This window comes from Ostrea edulis, chromosome 4 (assembly GCF_947568905.1).
Source record: "Ostrea edulis chromosome 4, xbOstEdul1.1, whole genome shotgun sequence".
In the NCBI taxonomy this organism is placed as follows: Eukaryota; Metazoa; Mollusca; class Bivalvia; order Ostreida; family Ostreidae; genus Ostrea; species Ostrea edulis.
The window spans coordinates 88,411,558-88,435,007 of NC_079167.1; the positions used below are offsets into that span (position 1 = coordinate 88,411,558).

The following is a 23,450-nucleotide window of genomic DNA, read 5'->3' on the forward strand; positions in this document are numbered from 1 at the left end:
ACACATTGAATTTTCACTGAATTTTATCGTAATCCGCACAGATTTACGATATACAAAGTCCAATATGCAAAAATTAATATAGATCACATTTTTTTGCTGTTTGCCGCATTCTGCGTTGACACTGCTGACACCTAGCGGCTGGTCTGTCTACATCAGCAGCGCTTCGTGGTGCGTCGAGTTAGTCTCGTCTGTTTGCGTGTAGCAGGTGGATGTAAGGGGGCGCTTTAGCAGGTAAAGTTTAGCATTTCTATTTGATACAGGTATATCATCTTCTGACATGTTTATATAAACCAGTTAATTATTTCAGATCATCGAATGATTTAAAAAAAAAAATCATGTTTCATTTTCAGTTTGTATATTTTTTTGTTTGAGTAATAGTTTAGCAAAACAAATGTAAACAGGCGCCAATTAAACTTGTGACCAAACCCCCAAGTCGTGAAATTCATTTTACACTCTATGTTAAATGAATATGATTATAAATGCTTTTGTGGAAAACTACACTTCGATCTTTGTAATTCAAATAGCAACTTTTTTTATGCTTTTAATACTTAATAATGTTCTCATATTGAAAAAAAACAACAACAAAACAAAAAACCTGCAAATTACCGAATTTCTTCAAATCTTAGACCGCGCGTTATATAGTGATAGGAAATTCCAGAACAGAATGTGTGGATTAAATTTTCACTTGCTGATGAATTATATTAATTGTTCTGCTTGACAGAAAGTCATTTGACGAATTGTTGGGAGATTGTACAATATGGTGTGAATTACTCGATCGTACAAAAAAATCAGTCCACGTGCTCCTTACACAACAGTAAACTATGCACGGTATGTGAATTTCAATGGAATTCCATATTGATAAAATCATATCGATAAAATCTTTGAAACAAAACCGGAAACGTTTTTTTTTTTTTTTTGGTTTTTTTTATCGGATATAAAGATATTGATAGGTAAGAAGAAAACAATTCTGATAACATGAGAGGCAGTTTACTGGTTACTGTTATTGGGTAAAGTGGTGAAAGTTATGTAATGCAAAGGTTCTCTAAAACAGTGTACACGACCTAACCAACCATCTGCCATGCATTTATAAATCTACCGCGCGTCTCTAGACACAGTCTCTCTCACAGGCTGTGATTAAAAATTAAAGCAGATTTTAATATTTTTCTCTAGAGATCGAAAATATCGTATTGGTAAACGAACCGTTAGTCGATTCCGACGGCATTCAGCAAAATGGAAATGACGGTAAAACCGATGATTTCACATCTTATTGTTTTCATATGGTCGTTTTATTGTGTTAAAACTTGATCTCCAAGAGCATAAGGTGAATTCTAATTGATAAAGACTCTTCGGTATTTCGTGAGAGAGGAAACCAGATATTGGAAACCAATGCTGTGTTTTCTTCCACCAATGTGAACCGTAAACCAGCTCACCGTGTAACACACTAGCACCATCAACTCTCCACGTGTATCACAAACCAGCTCACCGTGTAACACACTAGCACCATCAACTCTCCACGTGTATCACAAACCAGCTCACCGTGTAACACACTAGCACCATCAACTCTCCACGTGTATCACAAACCAGCTCACCGTGTAACACACTAGCACCATCAACTCTCCACGTGTATCACAAACCAGCTCACCGTGTAACACACTAGCACTATGAACTTTTGGAACCAAGTGTATCACAGTCACAGCAATCAGTTGAACCCCGGAGGGGTAGAACTTTTCTTCAATCTTGTACTGATATTCTGCAAACCTTGCATCGGCAATCCGATGTGCATAACTCAAAAAAATAGGAGCGAAAGGGGGTATTTATATAGAGCTTTAATTATCATTATCATTCACTTTAAAACCTTGTAAATTTTGTTTGAAATAGGGAATTTTAAGTTGAAAATTGCGAGGATTCTTCCGGAAATTTACCGATGTGGTTTCTTCATGATTGTACTTTAGTATGAAATTAAGGCTAGTGGTAAATAGTAGGTAATGAAGTCAATTATCAATAATTTGGTGTCAGGACCTATCTTCGTTCACGGACAGCTGCCGGAAAGAGATCGGTCTTTGTTAGAATCAATACAAGGAGATAAATAGTAACTAACAGGTACATGCGTCCATTGGGCAATCTATCAGCTAGTTTAACATCAAAGATATTGTGCTAATTCAAATTAGAAAGCGTGAACGTGGAGACATCCCTTTTCCATAAGTATATTAGGCCAACGGGTGGAAATGCGTAAACTTTAGGACTTGATAGTACTGAATGCGGGTACGACCAAGTTCACATCCCATGAACGTGTCCCTTACGTAATGACGAGATGATACCTCCAGCAATGGGCGGCGAAGTGGATATACTGGTAATGATATAATCTTTAAAAGACATAATTTTTGAACCCGATATAAATGTATGAAATCAGACAACTCATTTTGCTACAGAATTGATTACCTCCATTGACTAAGATCACCTATAAATTAATATGAGTATCCTGTAGAGGAAGTGAGGTTGTATTGATCTGCGTTCAAACAACGTTACGGAAAACTCTCCTGTGCAACTCAAATTACATGCAGTCGTTGTACTTCCTTAAAGGTCCTTTATATGTCTATTAATACCAAAAATTCGAATCTTTGATATTTTATTCATTCGAATAAATGATATCAATAATTCAAACCATTTATATCGATAAAAAGAAATATCATATATTCTACCATGGTTATTGCAAATATCAAAGAAATGCCGCGGTCATTAATCTGCGATATACCTCCATACGTAATAACTAATTACAAGAAAATTGAAATACACATTCATGTTTTGCTGATACAACAATAAAGTCGAAACTGATAACTCCGTTTACCTGATCAGGATATAGGGCTCACGGCGGGTGTGACCGGTCAACAGGGGATGCTTACTCCTCCTAGGCACCTGATCCCACCTCTGGTGTGTCCAGGGGTCCGTGTTTGCCCAACTATCTATTTTGTATTGCTTGTAGAAGTTATGAGATTGATCACTGTTCATTATCTTCACCTTGCATAATTCAATTTTATAATCATAAAATCAGTCAATATATGCTGCAAAAGAAATTTATAAATGACTGGAGAACACTTGTCATTCACACAGGCACTCGACGTTTTGAATATCTAGATAATTTTTTAAAAAGTTGTCTTCCTGTAAACATGAATATTAGCCTCTTCCACGTATGTGTAGTTTTCTTGGACTGTGCCAAACTAAATACTTGAATAGTTTTCAAAATAGATCTAGTATATCCTACCATCTCGCTTTTTTCTTCAGCAAAAACATGTAAGCATACATTCTCTACTCAGAGTTCCGTGCGCTCCTCGCACTTGAAGCTTGCGTAACACGCCCTCTGGTGAGAGAATGGTAAGCCTAGTCTGTTTCGGAAACTGCCATGACGTCACGGTGATCTACGTACGTAGCTTTATCTAGTTAAACGATCCGCTGTATATGTTTGGCCCGAAGTAGAATAGAAATAAAGTTCTTTATTTTTTCGTGGATGATGCAAGATAATATTCTAGGCTAATGACTCGGCTTTTATATTTCAAAACAACGTATCGATCTTGACCTCGTAACATACACGAAAACGCAATCTTTATTTCTTAACTAATGATTTGAATCACTGATATCATTATTTTATTAAATTAATATATATACATGTTAAAAAAAAAAGAAGAAAAGAAAAAGATATACTTTTGATATTAGATCTAGCAAATATTTTGCTCTTAATGCGCCCTATAGATTACCGAACTCAGACGCCAAAGGTCAAGGCTATGGAGAATAGCATAATTAAAGCCGGTAACATATGTGAACTTGCAGCTTAAAAATAAAAGACAAGAGGCCTGAGGCCGCCTAGAGTCTTTATTGAGATTAGGGCATCACTCTTGAAGGAGGGTCCAGTAGCGAGGAACTCGAAAGTTTAGAATTTGGGTTTTATCATGTGAATACATGCACGGTTATTTTGCCTGGCTATGTTATATGCAGTCATTTTTCGGCGAATCAGATTACCTTTATCAACTACGTGCACTGTCTGAACTTACAGTGAATTTGATTGGTGGCTTGGTTATTTAACACGGGACGTTTTTCTCCTAGAACTTGTTTCGAAGTTGAGGCCCTGTGTACAACTCTTCTATCTGTATATTTCAAAACTAGGTATGCAATGCAAGAAATAAATATAATTTTTGTCTCCCCACCTCTCCTAATTTGAAAGTGCTCCAAGTTACAACCCCCTCCCCATAATGTACTGCATGGGATGGAGGAGAAAGCATGAGCAGGAACAGAGAGTACACTTTGTGCATTGAGGAAGATTCAGCATCGCTGTGACCAATGTCATTGTTGTCTTTTTTCGATATTTATAAATGGTTTGAATTATTGATATCATTTATTCGAATTAATATGATATCAATAATTCGAATCAACAGATATATAAAGAATATCACCTCTGAAGAATTAAAATTTAAAAAAAATGAAAAATGATAGTTTGTTATATATCAGTGACTCGATTCTATGATATCTATGGAAGCCGATAGGTGCCAGGGTATAGAATTAATATTTATTTAACTGGCGGCCGCCACTCAATTTAGATCATTTATATGGCTGTCGCCAGTTATTCATCTCCTCTTTCTCTATCTCTCTCTCAAAATGAAAGGGGTGCAATCACTCCCCAATACTTAGTAATATGTATGTGATATATATATACAATTAAGAGCATTAAATTATTGTTTTTCGATTGTACTGTTAAATACGTAGAACCACGGGGCTGACCCTCCATTTTTTTGACAACATTCAATTTCTGTTATTTTCACATGCAAACTATAATTATTTTCACATGTGAAATAAGATTAATTGGCGGATTGGTCCCCACCCCACTCTTTTGGTGGTAGTAATGAATGGTAGAAATGTAATAATGAATTAACTGATCAATTGAAGGATGAGCGGGGCCCCCTCCCTCCAATTTAGGAGTACGAAGTTTGGGCAAAAGAGACATTATAGGTTCCTTTTCTGCTTGTCAACAATTGTAGAAGACAATTTTTCCTCCGACTGTCCCTATACACTTTGAAAAACGATGCTGCGTGTTTGCGTACTACTCTAAATCTTTCCAAAATAATCACTCAGCGATGCGAATTACATTGTTTTTGCCATTGGCAGCCGCCATATATAAATTAAAAGTGGCGGCCGCCAGATAAAATAACTGGCGGCCGCCAGTTAATTTATATGGAGGCCGCCAGATAATATGTGGCGGCCGCCAGTTGAATTAAGTGGTGGCTACCACATAAATTAAGTGGCGGCCGCCAGATAGATAAATATTAATTCTATACCCTGGCACATATCGGCGTCCATAGTGGATATCAATGATTCAAAATTTGATACATAAAAAGTAATAAGGAATTAATCCTGTCGAAAATCAATTTGTTTCCAGGGCCGTAAATTACATGGAGGCGGAGGAGGCAGCTGCCTCCTCCAACTTTTGAGCCAAAAAAAATTAAAATTTAAAGTTCATTAGAATTTATGTTGTTTCCAATAACTAAGAACATGATACCTCCCTTAAAAAGCATTCCAAATCTTTCTTTTAGAATCAGTTAGTCAAGTAACATCTTAGAAGGCCCTAGAATCAAGGATTTTGCACGAAACGTGTTCAGTGTGCACAAAATGTGCTCAGCGTCTGGGGGCCTGGGCGGCCCCCAGACCCCCGCCTAATTTCCTGCCTCCTCCAAATTGAAGGTTAATTTACGGCCCTGCTGTTTCCCATCATCAAACCGGAACAGATGAGAAATAATAAACTTCTCCCCGAGTTAATGGTGGATAGGAATATGATATTGTAAAACACCGATAAATATTTTCAAAGCGAAAAGATGTACTGTTGTATTTATGTCAAGCGAAAGGGGCTTTGAAATAGTTAATTCGATCTCTGTTTCAGAATATACAAGAATCTAATATAGCATAGATATGAACATTGTGAGATGCGATTTTCGTCTCCGCAAAATTTTTAAGTGCGATCACCGAGTTTCAATCGAATCATTTCAATCGAATATTTAAAATCTCAATAATTCATAATATCTATAATTTGAATTAATGATATGAATGATTAATTATTCAAATCGTTAATTCGAATTATTGATATCAAAATCATTTCAGTGATATCAGTGAATAAGCAAACGACACCTCCATTGAAATACCGCCGTAAAATGGCTGAAATAATGCCAAAACGGCGTAAACCCATAAACAATTTATAGAGATACAGCGGTGGTAATGTTATTCTTGCTTTGTGAATTATGATACATTTCAAATTTTTATGGTTAATTTCTGGAGTAAAAAACTTATCGTCACCAACAGACGGACCCACCCTGACAACAATAACCCGGGAGAGTGCGCGAAATCGCACAGAAACAGACGACCGACGTCACCATGACCTTGCTTATTTTTGAGAATAAATAACGCCTTGCGTAATCTAACACTGACAAAAATACCCTCAGGAGTGAAATAAAATGAATTAGTCCTTGAACATGTTTACGAAACAGTTGAATTTAATGAAACGATTGCTTCGATAAAAATAATTATGAACTTTAATTGGACAAATTCTAATACATATATATTGTCAATTTCGAGCGTATTATAATATTGAACTGTGTTATTTCACTCCTACTCTCATCTCTAACGGCCCTCTACCAAACCTGGGTTGAGGGTGGACTGCTTTATTACCTGTCCTACATAGTGTACCTGTGAAACTGGAGGGCGCTTAAGCTCCCAGGCTTATTGACGTTTATTCAACATAGGTTCAATTTTGAAAAGAAGGCTGCTTTTGGAAATTGAAATGACGTTGAAGTTCTAAGGTTAAATCAGTGTTGATATTTCAACGTTGAATTCAGGTTGTTTATTAATGGGATATGTTGAACAGTGGTTATCACTGACGTAGCACCCTATAATAAGAGCACCGGTTCAAGTCCACGCGCTTCTTATACATTTTATACCTAGTTGTGCGGTAATAAAAAAAATAATGAAATAAAATGATTGATTGATTGACTGAATATTGTTTAACGTCCTGCTCAAGGATTTTTCACTCATAAGGAGACGTCACTATTACCGGTGAAGGGCTGCAAAATTTAGGCCTATGCTCGGCGCTTATGGCCATTGAGCAGGGAGGGATCTTGATCGTGCCACACCTGTCTCGGTTTTTGCGGTCTCATCCGAAGGACCGCCCCATTTAGTCGCCTTTTACGACAAGCAAGGGGGGTGCTGAGGACCTCTTCTAAACCGGATCCCCACGGGATTGGGCGCGCTTGATTTGTCTGCACAGTTGTACACCCGGTATAGTCGGTTTACACCTTGTAATCAAGTATATTCAAGATGGACATTCAGCAACTGAGGAGGTCCTCATTGGAGAATTAACGATTGTAATGCAAATAAATGACAAAATAAATTAATAGAATTTTTTTTTTTTTTTTTTTTTTTTTTTACAAAAATGTATTTTGATGTACTGTTATAAATGCTTATTTACATAGGGAAAATACCAGGTCATACTACAAAATATTTGTTGATTTTTTGGCGTCGAACTTTTTTTTTTTATGATTGTACGAAATATCATTCTTTTCATTTATTCGTTAAAACATTTTAAACTCTTGTAAATGACTACATACAATACACTGGAATTATTCGACGTTTAGCTACGGGAGGGCAGGGGCATATAAACCTCAGTGTGTTTTTGTGTCGCTGCTCGCTAACTCCTCCGTCAATACCGAAATTACAAGACTGTACTACGTGTTGTAAACTTTTATACAAACATTTAACTTAATCAATTTATAGTGCAGATATTTAACTTAATTAATTTATGGTGCAGAATTTTTAGAAATTGTTTTACAGTTGGCTTGTTATTCAGATTTTAATTCAGATAAAGCGTGGTATTATCATAGAGCTCTACATTAATCATTCTAATTCTTAAATTCCGTTCCGTTTTTTCATTCCACTTTTTTAGTAACATCCCATAAAAACGAGTGAAAAACTCTAAACGGGACATTCACATTTCGATTGAATTGATGGAGTTCGTTTAAAAATATATATCAGCAGTATATGCACATACATTCAGCAATAAAGGGCCGACACACGGAGACAGGGTAGAGAGAACCACTTTCAGCAATGGAAAGGGGGGGGGGTAAATTTCATGTTCAACATGAAATCACTATTCAGGTTGGTTGTGTATTGTTTATTGCCCCACTCGAGAGGGCTACAAAATTTAGACCTATGATCGGCCTTTGAGCAGGGAGGGATCTTTATCGTGCCACACCAGCTGTGACACGGGGTCTTCGTTATTGTCTCATCCGAAGGTCCGCCCCATTCTCAGGGGCGGATCCAGGAATTGTTGTTACGGGGGGCGCCACTTTATGAGGCAGGGGGTCTGGGCGCCACTTTGAGGCCCCCAATTGGTCCAGGGCGAAACCCTGGTGGGAGCCCAGGGGACGAAGCCCCCGGAAGCTCCTGGATTTTACAGATTTTATAGGGCTTGAAATATGTCTCCTATTTAGCCATTTGTACTATTTTCTATCATTTTTAATAAGGTGAAATTAATAAAATGACGCAAGTATTAAGGGTGTTTGGAAAAAATTAAGTTATCCCATCAAAGTAATTCAAGAAATCAAAAGATTTTGTCATTTATTTCTCCGGGAGTGGAAGAAATTATTGCTTCTTATATCGTTTAATACATTTTTCTAAACATGATACCACGATTTACCTTAAATTTGAAAATTTTAGGGGGGGGGGGGGCTTAATTCAGTCGCCTCTTACGACAGGCAAGGGGGTACTAAGGACCTATTCTAACCCGGATCCCCACTTCCTTCATAGATAGTCGTTTTCTCCCCACATTGAGTATACCAGTACTCCCTTCAAAACCGTATATATTTGTCCAAATTGTCAAATCGTATAATTTTCCATAGTTTATCATATTGACAAAATTTATGGCATTAAAGTAGGCTAACGAACTATGTTTATAAACTCACCACTGTACCCTACATTAAGAATTACACTGCCTGACCGGTTTTCAATTACAAAAATTGTCCAGGCAATACAGATACAGAGAAGATAGAGACAATTGTATTATACACAGATAAACCTGAGGGTGTGTAGTTTGCTCAATGTCATTTGCTCAAGGTCATGGTCGTAACTTGTAGGAAAGCTTTCAGGCAGAGAAAGGCTTGAAATTAGGGTAGCTTATTATTTGTGCGTTTATTCTGAATCAAAGCGTATGTCGAATGATAACGTGAATTATAGGGGAGTACATTTTATGTAGAATCAGTGGCGCATTAATTTTCTCTTTACTCCATATACCGAAAAAGTTGATGTAATGTCTTGTCTCTGTTGTTTCCTGCAGAACGATATCTCATCCAAAAAGATTCACAAAATTACAGGAATAAGTTTTTGATGAGCAAGACTAGAAGAATATTTGAAATTTGCATGATGACTGTAATCAAACGTTTTTAGATACCCTGCCTCTTTTCTTTTTTAAGGAGTAAACATGAGAGAATCGTTTCCTTTCTTAATTGATCCGATGTCCCTACTTCATTTTATGTCATTATATTTAATGCACAGAATATCAAAAAGTTCTCAGGACACTTCGTAGAGCCTTAGTTACTGAATTTTTGTTGATTCTGTTCTGCAAATACGAAATACATGTAAATAAAAATGCATATATATTGTTTATGCCAATTAGAACATAATTTTTAACATACAACTGAATATGACATGAAAAGATCACAACCTTTTACTTAGTCTCGCTTTCCCCAGACTCTCTCGCTATTGTGCAAAGTCTCGAGAGCGAGAGTCTGGGGAAAGCGAGACTACCTTTTACTGAGCTTGAGATAATACCAACAACCGCGACACACAATTTATTTTTATGCAAGAGAAGAGATAAACAGACTATCGCATCAGAATCCGTGCATCCTAAAAGTGTTCCGCGGTGCTGCGTGCCTTTTAGAGGGGGTCGTGCATCCTTAGAGTGCACCATGGTGCCGTGCATCCTTAGAGTGCGTCGTGGTGTTATGCATCCTTAAGGTGTGCCGTGGTACCGTGCATCCTTATAATGCGCCTTGGTGATGTGCATCTTTAAAGTGTGCCGTGGTACCCTGCATCTTTATATAGTGTGCTGTGGTGCCGTGCACGCTTAAAGTGTGCCGTGGTACCGTGCATCATTAAAGTGTGCCGTGGTACTGTGCATCCTTATAATGCGCCATGGTGACGTGCATCCTTAAAGTGTGCCGTGGTACCCTGCATCTACCATTTGACCGTCTCGTGGGGAAGTTGAAATATATAAAGCTTCTCCGTAAGGGATTCATATTTGTTTTTGCTTTGATGTCTAACTGGTTTGGTCTTGTTTTTGCTTTGATGTCTAACTGGTTTGGTCTTGTTTTTGCTTTGATGTCTAACTGGTTTGGTCTTGTTTTTGCTTTGATGTCTAACTGGTTTGGTCTGGAAACTAACAAGTACACCAACAAGTTAAGCTGCTGTGCCTAAAGTAAGGAGTCGGCTTTGGAATTTAAGATTTTCGTTGTACTCGAATGAACTGTAAGTTGAATTGTTGAATAAATTGGATTGTCATGGAGTTGTTTCACTATTTCTTGGTGGAAGGGCTGTTGTCTGTTGTCAATGAGGAGAATTGGGCACCATCAAAAGTATTCATTTTGCAAAATGTTGAAACTCATTTTTCATTCAGCTTGTGACAAAGGCTTCGTATTTGCCATCATCTGTAGACCGATTAAAATGGATGGTGGCGGTTTTAATAGACTCAAATGTCAAATATTGTAATTTGAAGCAATTTTGAATGGTGATGATAAATTGATAATATATATATTATAATATACTTTATTGCAGAATACACCCATATGGGTCAAGCAAACAAATGAACAAATTAGGAACAATAACATTCAGATAATATATACATATGCTTCCACACATACACATACACTCGCATATAATATGCTATAGATGTAAGAAATTTACTCATTTATTAAACCGACGTGGAACTTTTATTTCTTAATTCTAGTGATTGTTTTATGATAAGATCCTGGATAAACTTCAATTTCAGGATTTTAAGAATTATTGTAGTCAAGGTTATTGGTGTTTTTACAGGCTAGAACCAAGGTCAATACTTAAATATCTTCAGGGCAAACACAAAATAGTTCCACTGAAGTATCTGGAAAACCTACAGTTATTTCGGCAATAATGAGAGAATAATAGCATACAATCATCACATTATGAATGTTATTATTACTTTTTACATAGCCACAGAAGTGGATATAAAGCAGGACAATTGAATAATGGAATTCAATTTCTATACTGCGTAGTATTATCTCCTTCTGAAGACTTAATATGGTGAAACGCTTGAAGTTTCTTTAAGACGACCAAGCCGGCGGAGGGGGCCGCCATTCAGTGCGACGGTCGATAAAGAGATCTCTGTTCTCGTTGTCTCCGACAATATCAAAGAAATGATCGTATCAATTTTACAGTTAATTATTTCAATTATACGGAATTCTACCAAGGCGTGTCAATTAACACCGTTTCCGAACATCGAAACTCCGTTTTGATAAATGAAATACTAGTATATTCCCTAGAAAGTACAGGACGCAGGGTTTTTAAAAAGTCCTGATAAAATTGCAAGTCTTCATGGCAAGTGAAGGATTGAATAGTCTAACGTATTAGAGCTTGATCATTGTTTTCAGAGTTCACTAAATGAATATCCGGCCTTGCAAACACCTTTCTCAATACCGGAAGTAATGGCATCTGGGGTTTGTTTTTTGTTTTTGGTATGTTTCTGAGAGCTAAGAGTCTTTCAGTGGTTTGTTACATTGAAATCGTTTCAGTTTTATGTTGAAACATTTAACATTTCGGGGTATGTATGTCCTTCTGTTCCGGAGCATCCATGCTAGATATGGTGCCAAACTGCACGTGGTTCGGAATAGACTATTATTTCACAATTTTAAATGGGGTCTCACTTTTTCAAGGAAAGCAATGAATTCCTCAATATGTCTTGGTTGCTTTCTCTCGGGATTCTTCTTCTTCATTAGCCAAGGAGGTATACTACTTATCAAAGCAAAGAGGTATTCAAGAACTCCTAGTTTTTCCATATGAAATGACCTGTGAGTGCGCATCTCTAATGTAATAGTTCCGCTGGGAACCGGTTTAGACTTGGTCCTCAGTACCCCTTGCTTGTCATAAGAGGCGGTCCTTCGGATGAGACCGCAAAAACAGAGGTCCCTTGTCACAGCAGGTGTGGCACGATAAAGATCCCTCCCTGCTTAAAGGCCGTAAGCGCCGAGCATAGTACTAAATTTTGTAGCCATTCACCGGCAATGGTGACATCTCCATATGAGTGAAATATTCTCGAGCGGGATGTTAAACAATATTCAATCAATCTGTAATACACTCCGAGTGTATTTCTGAATTCATCATAGGTTCCCGCAGTTGTACACGTCAAACGCATCACGTGCAATTCAAAGCGTAGTGTTCTTGTGTTATGCGGTGTCTGCCTGCAGCTCTGGGATTAGACAAACTTATCTGATAACACGAGAAGCCCCAGTCTATCCATCATACCCTTGTACATGTGTGCATTAGATAATTCTATATGCCTACCATTACATAAAAGTCATCCATTTACATGATGCGATATTCTGATGCCACTGGCTGCACTACGCCCGTCACGTTAGAAGGGTCTAATTTGCATTTACACAAGGTCTGTACTGTCGATTGGGCCCACAACCAATGTATTGCTAATTACTACAGACTAAGCTAGTGCAAATCCGTAGCATTAATCAGTAGTTATTCTAAAGAAAGTGTTACTAATAATAGATCGTCTGGCTACATTTAACATCGGCGTTCGATGCTGCATGCTGCCTAAGTCCGAACTAAGATCTAACCTCTATATATACGTATACATGTCTCTAAAGGGAATGTTGCATTAATGAACCATCGTCCATTCAATGTTGATGAAGGTCCAGAATCCGCGGGAATTTTTTTTTTTTTAATTTATTTATTATTATTATTTTTTCTTCTTTACGTCGTGTCTTATTTACAACAAAGTAAAATCTTTAGACTATTCAGGACATTCCCCCAAACAACCCCCCAAAAAACTAAATTGCTGGGAGTCTATGACGTACACGTCTATATGTGTCACATGCGGACAACACAGTTTAGAAATTACTCCGTCCGTCTTGCTGTCTGTCAGTCACACTTTGTAAAGGCTACCCAAACATCCGGGCACCCCTCATGTTTTACATATCAAGGTTACCCAGACATTTGAAAGGCTTTATGGTAGAACTATGATAATTGGTGAGTGCATTCTTCTGCGAGGGTCATTTAAGAAGGTTTACCATAATTGCAGATGTCATCGCCGTCCGATGCTCTGTCGCTCGCTGTGACCTCGTACCTGCAAGAGTTAAGAAGTAGCACGCTGATATTTGGCATGTGTATGGTCAAAGGTGAAAATAACGAACAGTGATCAATCTCATAACTCCTATTAAGAATACAAATTAAAGAGTTGGGCAAACACGGACCCCTGGACATACCAGAAGTGGGAGCAGGTGCGTAGGAGGAATAAGTATCCCCTGTCGATCGGTCACACCCGCCGTGAGCCCTATGTCTTTATCAGTTAAACGGGGTAATCCGTAGTCAAAATCAATGTGCCAAGAACGGCCTAACAATGGGTATGAAACACGCCAGACAGTTGTATTGGCAAACTAGATCGTTATTACGATCATAGAATTTGCGAAGTGCTGACTTTAAACGAAACTCTTGAAAACCCTTTAACATCAACTTGGTTGTCAGTATCCTGTCTCGACCGAAAAACTGATCATACGCAGAACAAGCTCTTGCGTATCGAATCAGTTGATCGACATAAACACCATATGGTATCCGTTGTCTGTCGCCTTCGAAGCACAGCGAAAACCTTGGGAGTACTTTGTTCGTTGTGTCTGTTACGCCTTGACTATGACATTTAGATTTATGAATATTTCATTCCATATGAAATAGATATACATATAATTACAAAGTTATCGTGTAACAAATGTACTCATAAAACTGGAGAAAGGTATATTTTTTGGGAACAAAAAGCAAAGGTAAAAATAAAGGTCTAAACAAAAACCCAAAAATAAAGAAATAAATAATTGAGAGAAAAATGATAACATGTGTATCACAGATTAGAGCTGTTGATAATATAAACGCATTGAACACGATAATTCCTTTTCTATAAACGCATTGAACACGATAATTCCTTTTCTATAAACGCATTGAACACGATAATTCCTTTTCTATAAACGCATTGAACACGATAATTCCTTTTCTATAAACGCATTGAACACGATAATTCCTTTTCTATAAACGCATTGAACACGATAATTCCTTTTCTATAAACGCATTGAACACGATAATTCCTTTTCTTGATCATTGCGAACAGAAAAGATTCTTTAGATTTAAAGATTTAAATTTGATAAAAGGCAGCAATAATGATCAAGTAAACCCCCCAGAAGCTCGAATAAATTTTTGGACAAATGAGAAAATGTGCAGGTTATGCATGGATCAATTAATATATACCATGATTTTGTATGTTTGTGACGTCCTTGAAATTGTAAGTGATAGGACTTCAATCTTTAGCTTGTTCATGCCTTGTGTAAAGATCAGTTAATGTACGAGGCGTATGTAAAACTTATAAGGTACCAATTTTGATGCACCAGATGCGCATTTCGACAAATAATGTCTCTTCAGTGATGCTCAACCGAAATGTTTGAAATCCGAAATAACTATGAAGTTTTAGAGCTAAATATAGCCAAAAACAGCGTGCCAAAAAAGTGGAGCCAAATTCGTCTAAGGATAAGAGCTATGCATGAGGGAGATAATCCTTAATTTTGAAATGAATTTCTAAATTTTATAACAGCAATTAAATATACATCCGTATTTTCAAGCTAGTAACGAAGTACTGGGCTGTAGAGACCCTCGGTACCAGGCAACACACGTTCATTGGAACACTTTGCAAAATCTATTATGCTGACAAGTCTGGAAATCTATATAAGTATATAATTAATTAGATAAGGTATTATGTTTACAGTACTTTGAATTCACTGCATATATATACATGTAAATGTCAAGTAACAAGGACGTGTTGCAGTGGTCTTGACCCCCGGGGGGACTTACCAATTTTACCTATAGGCAATTAGGTGGTGAAACGTTGTATTACGTCATTAATTTAATAAATAATCTAATAAAGAAGATTGAGAACATAAGCTTCAATTTTGGCATAAAATTTCTTACTAAGAAAACTGAAAGCTCAGGCTAGGTAAGATTGCGACTTTTAGAAGTCAAGGCTAGATTTGCCAAAAGTGAATGTGACCACAATCGGTGGGGTGGGGTGGGGTGTTCCACAAACATACGTTGGTTTTGTTGCCTGTGGTGTTTTCTCAAGTGACGTCATAACTGATCTACGTGTATGTTTTTTATATAATTTTCCAGTGAGCATCACAACATTGTGTACATTCACACAGGAACTATTTTAATATGATTACGGTGTGACCGTTGGGGCGAGCGCAGCATATCTGAATACATTTTCAAAAAATTTATATTGAAAACAAGGAAAACTGATCTGGTTCACTGTCAATACGTAGGATTACTGTCTTGCTCTTCTCGCCAATGTAGGAACCAGTTTAGCGGGAAATGCAACGAGCGTGTTGTGACGTAACCTGGTAGTTGTGACGTGACTGTTTACATATCTCTAGACAATATTTTAAAAAGAAAAAGAAAGGGGGGGAAATATGATTGTCATCCTTTCCTTTCAAATAAAAAAGGTTTGTAATACTTAAAAGATTTTTTTTAATTATTATTTTACGAATCGAACCATCCGCCATTTTGTACGAGGGGCTTCTGGGATTGGCGTCAAAAAAAAATTCTTGTTAGAGGTTGAGATTTAGCTCGGATTATTTCCCGCGCTCTAGTCATTAGAGCTCTCAGTACGCTGGCTCGCTGCGCTCGCTAATATTTTGAAATAAAGGAATGATTTTCATGAAAGAAAATAGCCATATGGAATTTTTTTTTAGTCGGGTCCTTTGAATTGTTTGCACTTTCATGACAATGAAATGGATATTTTTTAAGGAATACTGTTAGTTTAGTTGTGGGGATGTATGAGGTGGTGTATGTATCTAAACATTGTAGCACGTGATATTCCAATCATCACGTGACCCAAGGACACTCCAAAGCCAAACTTCCACCAGAGTTCGTTTGCTCACAAACCAAACTCTTCCACTTAGGCATTATGGGATAGCGATTTCTTAGGCCGCGTATACTGTGACGTCACTGTAGAATGACGAAAAAACATAACGTCAAACGTAAACAACTTTCAAAACAAGAACTTAAACATCAAGTTCATTACTTTACACAATAATTTGAACAGAGTATCCCTACTTTTTAATGATCTTTTGATCATTTTATGTTTAAAATAAAATCCATACTTTTATATTAATGCTCTTAATATCAATATCTTCAAACTTTTAACTGCGAACTACTTCTTTAGTGTTATTTGCCTGCGTGATAATCGCGGACTCACAATATACAAATCTGTATATTGTGCTGCGTCACATAGGAGAGGTCTATTCGTAGGTGACGTAATGAGGCCTCGACGGGGAGTTTGACTCCAAAGCTTATTGATATCTGTATTGCATGTTTAAATGAAAAGCAATGAAAAGTAAAGGATTCTGATTGGGGGTGAATTAATGTAGAAAAGTTCGTTATTCTCTCAACAATAAGAAAAGGCAAGCGGTATTAAACTATTTTGACAATATAGAAACGCACTCAGAGGATTAAAAAAAACACACCTAAAAATGAGCTATGTTGGAAACTGATGAATATATCCGATATTAAGTCATCAAATAAAATAGTCCCTTTGTTTTTCTTTTTTTCTTTTTCTGATTTCGATAAGACCAAACATTGAATCTTAAAGTACTTTTCAGCTACCGGTACTTCCTGTGTTTACAATACAAATAAAATACTACCCAGCATGTATTTATTATGTAATGACTGCTTTTGTAATATCATTATTGGTGAGCTAGAGGTGGTGGATGTCATTTGTGTTCTTTCTGTAAATAAAACCACAGATTCTGAATATCAGTTACAGAACGTTAAAATCTACTAGAAAATACTGTCTTAAATCCTATTACCAAGTTATATAATAAGCCATTGTCAGAAAAAATATTCCCAACTTGTTGTAAAATAGCTCATATAATTCCTGTTCTTCACATTAGTTATTGCATCATCACAAACTCTCCCTAGAATTTGACATATGCATTGTAAATACTAAGTTTGCTTATTCCCAACATAAAACAATAACTTGCGAAGATTGTACTAATTGGTACTAAAAAATAAATCAATACCTAAACGTTATTATCCGTTTCGTTCATATTCCATATAGCGAGTGAAAGAAAGCTGTAAAAATTGTCAAGAAAGTAGTCATGGAGACGAAAGAATCACCTTGTGAATATATTCTTGAAGTGTCAAAAATCGCCATGTCAATAAGATTTTTTTGTTTTTAAATTTTCTCAGCTTATCCCACGAATGTGAACAAGATTTAGCCGGATTTTTTAAAACAAAGATCATTGTGCAAAATAGTATAGGGACATGTGATTGCATGGTCACGTGCGACAGTGTGACTAATCACGTGCTACAGATGGTGAAAGTTGTCACCTGTAACCCTACGCGCAGTAGCACCCCACCAGCTTATTTCCATGGAAATATATTTTTAAGTGTTACATTCTAAATATCAAATCAATAAATTGACTTACGTTGGTGCAAACTATGCTAGAAAATGATAATGATTAGTTGAATTTGACAGATACCTTAGTGTAAGGGTGGGGTCGTATATATATTCCACTTCTTAGTTGTTGGCTTCGCGGGACCTGTGAATTTGAATGATAATCGATAAAAAACACTTTAAGCAACTTTTTAGGCGAAAGGATGTCTATTCGTGTAAGATGCTTTGCGTGTTGTGGTTATTGATGATGTGCAATTGACGATAATTAAATGAAGTGATTTTTAACACGTATTTTTGTCTTTACCAGGGCTGCTTTCTGCGTTGTTTGCGATAACACGGTGTGGCTAGAATCTGTGAATAATGTGAATATGGTGGACTCGGAACACAGGAATAGGATTGTATTCCTGGGAGCAGGAGGGGTAGGTAAGAGTTCCATTCTCAAGAGGTTCCTGAACGGAGATTACTCCGACGACTACGAGGAAACGGTCGAGGACCTCTACCCAGCTGAATATGACGTCAGAGACGCACATCTTTTAGTGGACTTTCTGGACACAGCGGGAAACATCGCTTTTCCCGCCATGCGCAGACTCTCGATTGCTAATGCCCAAGCCTTTGTTCTTGTGTACTCTATAACAGACATTTCAACGTTTGAGGAAGTTAAGCAACTTTGGGAACAAATCAAAGAGGTGAGAAGCACGTATGAGACAATTCCTTGTGTTATTGTAGGCAACAAGCTAGACCTGGAGAACAACCGCCAGGTGGAAAAGTTTGATGCATTAAACTGGGCCTACAATGACAATCTGGGCAGCGCATTTGTTGAAGTCTCGGCCAAAGATGATGAGTGCATTAAAGATATTTTCAAAATGCTTCTGGACCAAATAAAGACGCCCCGCTCTCTGCACCCCGACAAGTTCATGATTCGGCGCTCCAGTACAAATTCTATCGAGCCCGTGGTCCACGAAGAGACCGAAGCAGACGACCTCAAAATGCAACGAAGCCGCAGCCTTATACGACGAGGAAGCAAGCCAAAAATGAAACGATCGTCGCGGGGAAATAAGAATGACTGTTCGGTATCTTAGATTGCGGAGAAAAGGCTCCTTTTCATTATGGGCTCAGTGATAAAAATACATTTTTAACGGCGAAACATTCCACTTCTGAGAATCCCTCGTGGTACTTTGGATTCAATTAATCCACCTCGTGATCGTGCTGTATATTTTTTACTTTTTTCATTTGTGTTGTATTTATAAGACTGGGGGAATTCAGTTCATTTTAAGTGTATTTTGTAAATTTCTCGTCTTTTATTGTAATGCAGGCGATAAGATTTCAAACATAATATTATTTATATAAAAAGTTGTTTAGAAAATAAAATTCTGTTTGTCTTCTGCTTTCATTCAATATACTTTGTACATGTATACTTAGACAAAACCTGATCATGTGATGACAGTTATGGAGAGCCAAGTTAACACAAACTCAAATCATCGAATATACCTTTAATTATTTGAAGGTACATGTATATCAGTTCATTTGATGCTTACAGCAATTCAATTGAATGTTTCTTCAAATAATTAATGATATCTTGAGCTCTGAATAGCTGATAGCATTAATTACTTGCTGAACTGATGCGCGCAATAATTAAATTGTTGTTCTCATCAAATGAATTAGTGATACCAACAATTGAATTGATGCGAGCTATATGTCAATTGAAGAGAGCAATAATTCGATTAATGCGCGCTTCAGTTCAATTAATGCGCGCTTCAGTTCAATTAATGCGCGCTTCAGTTCAATTAATAATGGTTTTCGTCCATTGCATTAAGGATTCCTTATACAAAATGGTTGTAAAAAATTAAAACTAACTTCAGTTGAATGAAAGAGATTTTGAAATCTGTTATACCAGCTCTTAAGTTAATTTTTGAGAGCAATAATTCCACCACATTGAATTGTACGCAATAATTAACGAAACAAACACTTGATTTGATGCACACATCAAATGAATTATTGCGCGTAATAATTCAATTAATGATATCTTCAAATAATTAATGATATTTTCAATGATTTGAGTTTATGTTAATTTGGCGCGCCATCGACGATCGTTTCTGCATTTCCCCTCAAGTCACGGTTCAACGTTACGTACGCATTTGCACGCGCCCAATAGAGTTCGCTTTCAGCCCAAAGAGATCACAGAGGCGGATTGAGAAAATTGGCTTAATACTAGATAAAGTGAAACTCTCAAACCGTTACTCTGAAATAAAATAAAATTTCCGGAAATATGATATCCGACATCCATGCCTTTAGCAACCAAGACCTTTTGTTGTTAGGCCTTCAGCTCATGAACTCGAAGCAGCACTCCACAGATTCAATGGGATTTTTGGAGAGAGAGAGAGAGAGAGAGAGAGAGAGAGAGATAGAGAGAGAGAGAGAAACCATAAGTATGACTTTGCTCTAAAGGCCAAGATAACACAATAAGAATACTTGCGGAGAACATAAAGGTTCTATATAAAAGTGAACAAAAGCACCACCAAACATGTCTTTTCTAGGAGTACCATTACCAGAGACATATTTATATAAAAGGTTATTTATACAATTGTTGGTAATAGCAGAGACATATATAACCTTTTTTTAAAGCTAGAAATAATATCAATAGCAAGTACAATACTAAAAGCCCAATTAAATTCTTTATAGTGTCTGCAACATGTTGCATTCGAGTTCAGATTATATAATAATGACCTTCACTTACGATTTATCAAAATATAAATTCTCATTCATGCGAATCTAAAGTTCAGGTCAAGGTCACAGCCATTAGAAATCTAGAGACCTAAAACGTACTAGTACTCTATAGTGCCCACAACTTTGTCACATTTGACACTTCTTATCTCTGTAGCAAGCATAGGACTGATACATCAAACATCCAGTAATATCCCCTTTGAACAGCTGACATATTAAATATCCAGTAGTGTCCCCTTTGAACAGCTGACATCTTAAATATCCAGTAGTATCCCCTTTAAACAGTTGATATCTTAAATATCCAGTAATATACTTTTTGAACAACTGAGATCTTAAATATCCAGTAATATCCCCTTTGAACAGCTGATATCTTAAATATCCAGTAATATCCCCTTTGAACAACTGATATCTTAAATATCCAGTAGTGTCCCCTTTGAACAACAGATATCTTAAATATCCAGTAATATCCCTTTTGAACAACTGATATCTTAAATATCCAGTAGTGTCCCCTTTAAACAGTTGATATCTTAAATATCCAGTAGTTTACCCTTTGAACAACCAACAATGACCTTAAGAAATCTTTCTGTCTTTATCTGTCATCTCTGAAGTAAGTACATAAATATCTACATACGGTGACTTCAACATGTCACATATGATATCCATATCTTTTTATAATGACCTCAACAGTTATGTTTGATATCAATATCTTCATATGGTCACTTCAACATACAAGTTTGATATCAATTTCTCGCATTCTTATGTACTATTTTTTGGTACGGGCGACGCAATGTGGTGTACACCAATTTTTGACAAATGAAATTGGCCTTTAATATAATTTGCTTCATGAATATACTGACTCTATACAAAACAATTAGATACATTCATTGAACACACGTCAAAGGAGTTTCATGCCAATATTAAGCAATATACATCTTTCTCACATAAATCACCAGTGTGAGACCAACTCAACCCATGTGAGACAGCCATGTGAGATTTTTCTGTCTTTCACTGCTACGACATCTTTGATTGTGACGTCATACACTTTCTGATTTACATTACACGATGAAGTAAAATTTTGCATTAATTCTTTTCTCCAAATTTCAATTTGATATAGCTTTGTGGTGGACAACCCTGGGTTTTCCTGGTTACACTTAAGTGTAAACCATTTTTGGGTATGCTCTTCATACTGTGTAATTAAGTTTTGCATATATATATTCAAATAAGGATTTTGATAATTTAGAATGTTCTCAAAGCTCTTGAATTATTGCACTGAAATGTGGATAAAATGTGACAAAAATAACCCTTCATTATTTACTCATGTGAGATAGAGAAATTCCCTGGAACAATATCCGTTGTCTAGGACTCTGCAAAGCCTCATCCTAGACTGTCAATCTTGTCCCCTTAGTGGAATTTCCCTATCCCACACTCGTACTAATGAAGGATTCTATTAATCTTCATATGGTGACTTCAACATACATGTCACATTTTATAACAATATCTTCATATGGTGATGTCAACACAAGTTATTTGATATCAATATCTTCGTATGGTGATGTCAACACAAGTTATTTGATATCAATATCTTCATATGGTGATGTCAACACAAGTTATATTTGATATCAATATCTTCATATGGTGATGTCAACACAAGTTATATTTGATATCAATATCTTCATATGGTGATGTCAATATAGTTACATTTGATATCAATATCTTCATACGGTGATGTCAACACAAGTTATATTTGATATCAATATCTTCATATGGTGATGTCAACACAAGTTATATTTGATATCAATATCTTCATATGGTGATGTCAACACAAGTTATATTTGATATCAATATCTTCATATGGTGATGTTAACACAAGTTATTTGATATCAATATCTTCATATGGTGATGTTAACACAAGTTATTTGATATCAATATCTTCATATGGTGATGTCAACACAAGTTATATTTGATATCAATATCTTCATATGGTGATGTCAACACAAGTTATTTGATATCAATATCTTCATATGGTGATGTCAACACAAGTTATATTTGATGTCAATATCTTCATATGGTGATGTTAACACAAGTTATTGATATCAATATCTTCATATGGTGATGTCAACACAAGTTATATTTGATATCAATATCTTCATATGGTGATGTCTACACAAGTTATATTTGATATCAATATCTTCATATGGTGATGTCAATATAGTTACATTTGATATCAATATCTTCATATGGTGATGTCAACACAAGTTATATTTGATATCAATATCTTCATATGGTGATGTCAATATAGTTACATTTGATATCAATATCTTCATATGGTGATGTCAATACAAGTTATATTTGATATCAATATCTTCATATGGTGATGTTAACACAAGTTATATTTGACATCAATATCTTCATATGGTGATGTCAACACAAGTTATATTTGATATCAATATCTTCATATGGTGATGTCAACACAAGTTATTTGATATCAATATCTTCATATGGTGATGTCAACACAAGTTATTTGATATCAATATCTTCATATGGTGATGTCAACACAAGTTATATTTGACATCAATATCTTCATATGGTGATGTCAACACAAGTTATATTTGATATCAATATCTTCATATGGTGATGTCAACACAAGTTATATTTGATGTCAATATCTTCATATGGTGATGTTAACACAAGTTATTTGATATCAATATCTTCATATGGTGATGTTAACACAAGTTATTTGATATCAATATCTTCATATGGTGATGTCAACACAAGTTATATTTGATATCAATATCTTCATATGGTGATGTCAACACAAGTTATTTGATATCAATATCTTCATATGGTGATGTCAACACAAGTTATATTTGATGTCAATATCTTCATATGGTGATGTTAACACAAGTTATTGATATCAATATCTTCATATGGTGATGTCAACACAAGTTATTTGATATCA

The 23,450-nt window shown here is 36.2% G+C and overlaps 1 protein-coding gene across 3 annotated transcripts; it reads left to right on the plus strand.

Moving 5' to 3' along the window:
• The first annotated feature begins 98 nt into the window (after positions 1-98).
• LOC125670679 (ras-related protein Rap-2a-like) lies at positions 99-19,152 on the plus strand. Of its 3 annotated transcripts, XM_048906004.2 has the most exons (3): positions 115-231; positions 722-828; positions 18,078-19,152. In XM_048906004.2, exon 3 carries the CDS (start codon positions 18,139-18,141, stop codon positions 18,847-18,849), a length of 711 nt encoding a protein of 236 aa, XP_048761961.1. In that variant the 5' UTR covers positions 115-231; positions 722-828; positions 18,078-18,138; the 3' UTR covers positions 18,850-19,152. The 3 variants fall into 3 exon arrangements, with proteins under 3 accessions (XP_048761960.1, XP_048761961.1, XP_056020128.1); XM_048906003.2 differs by lacking the exon at positions 722-828 and having other exon boundaries at positions 99-231; XM_056164153.1 differs by lacking the exons at positions 115-231; positions 722-828 and adding an exon at positions 17,653-17,985.
• The last annotated feature ends 4,298 nt before the right edge of the window (positions 19,153-23,450 follow it).

Bases quoted from the DNA above. Each gene is read 5' to 3' on its own strand.
- LOC125670679 (XM_048906003.2), top strand. From the start codon at position 18,139: ATGGTGGACTCGGAACACAGGAATAGGATTGTATTCCTGGGAGCAGGA.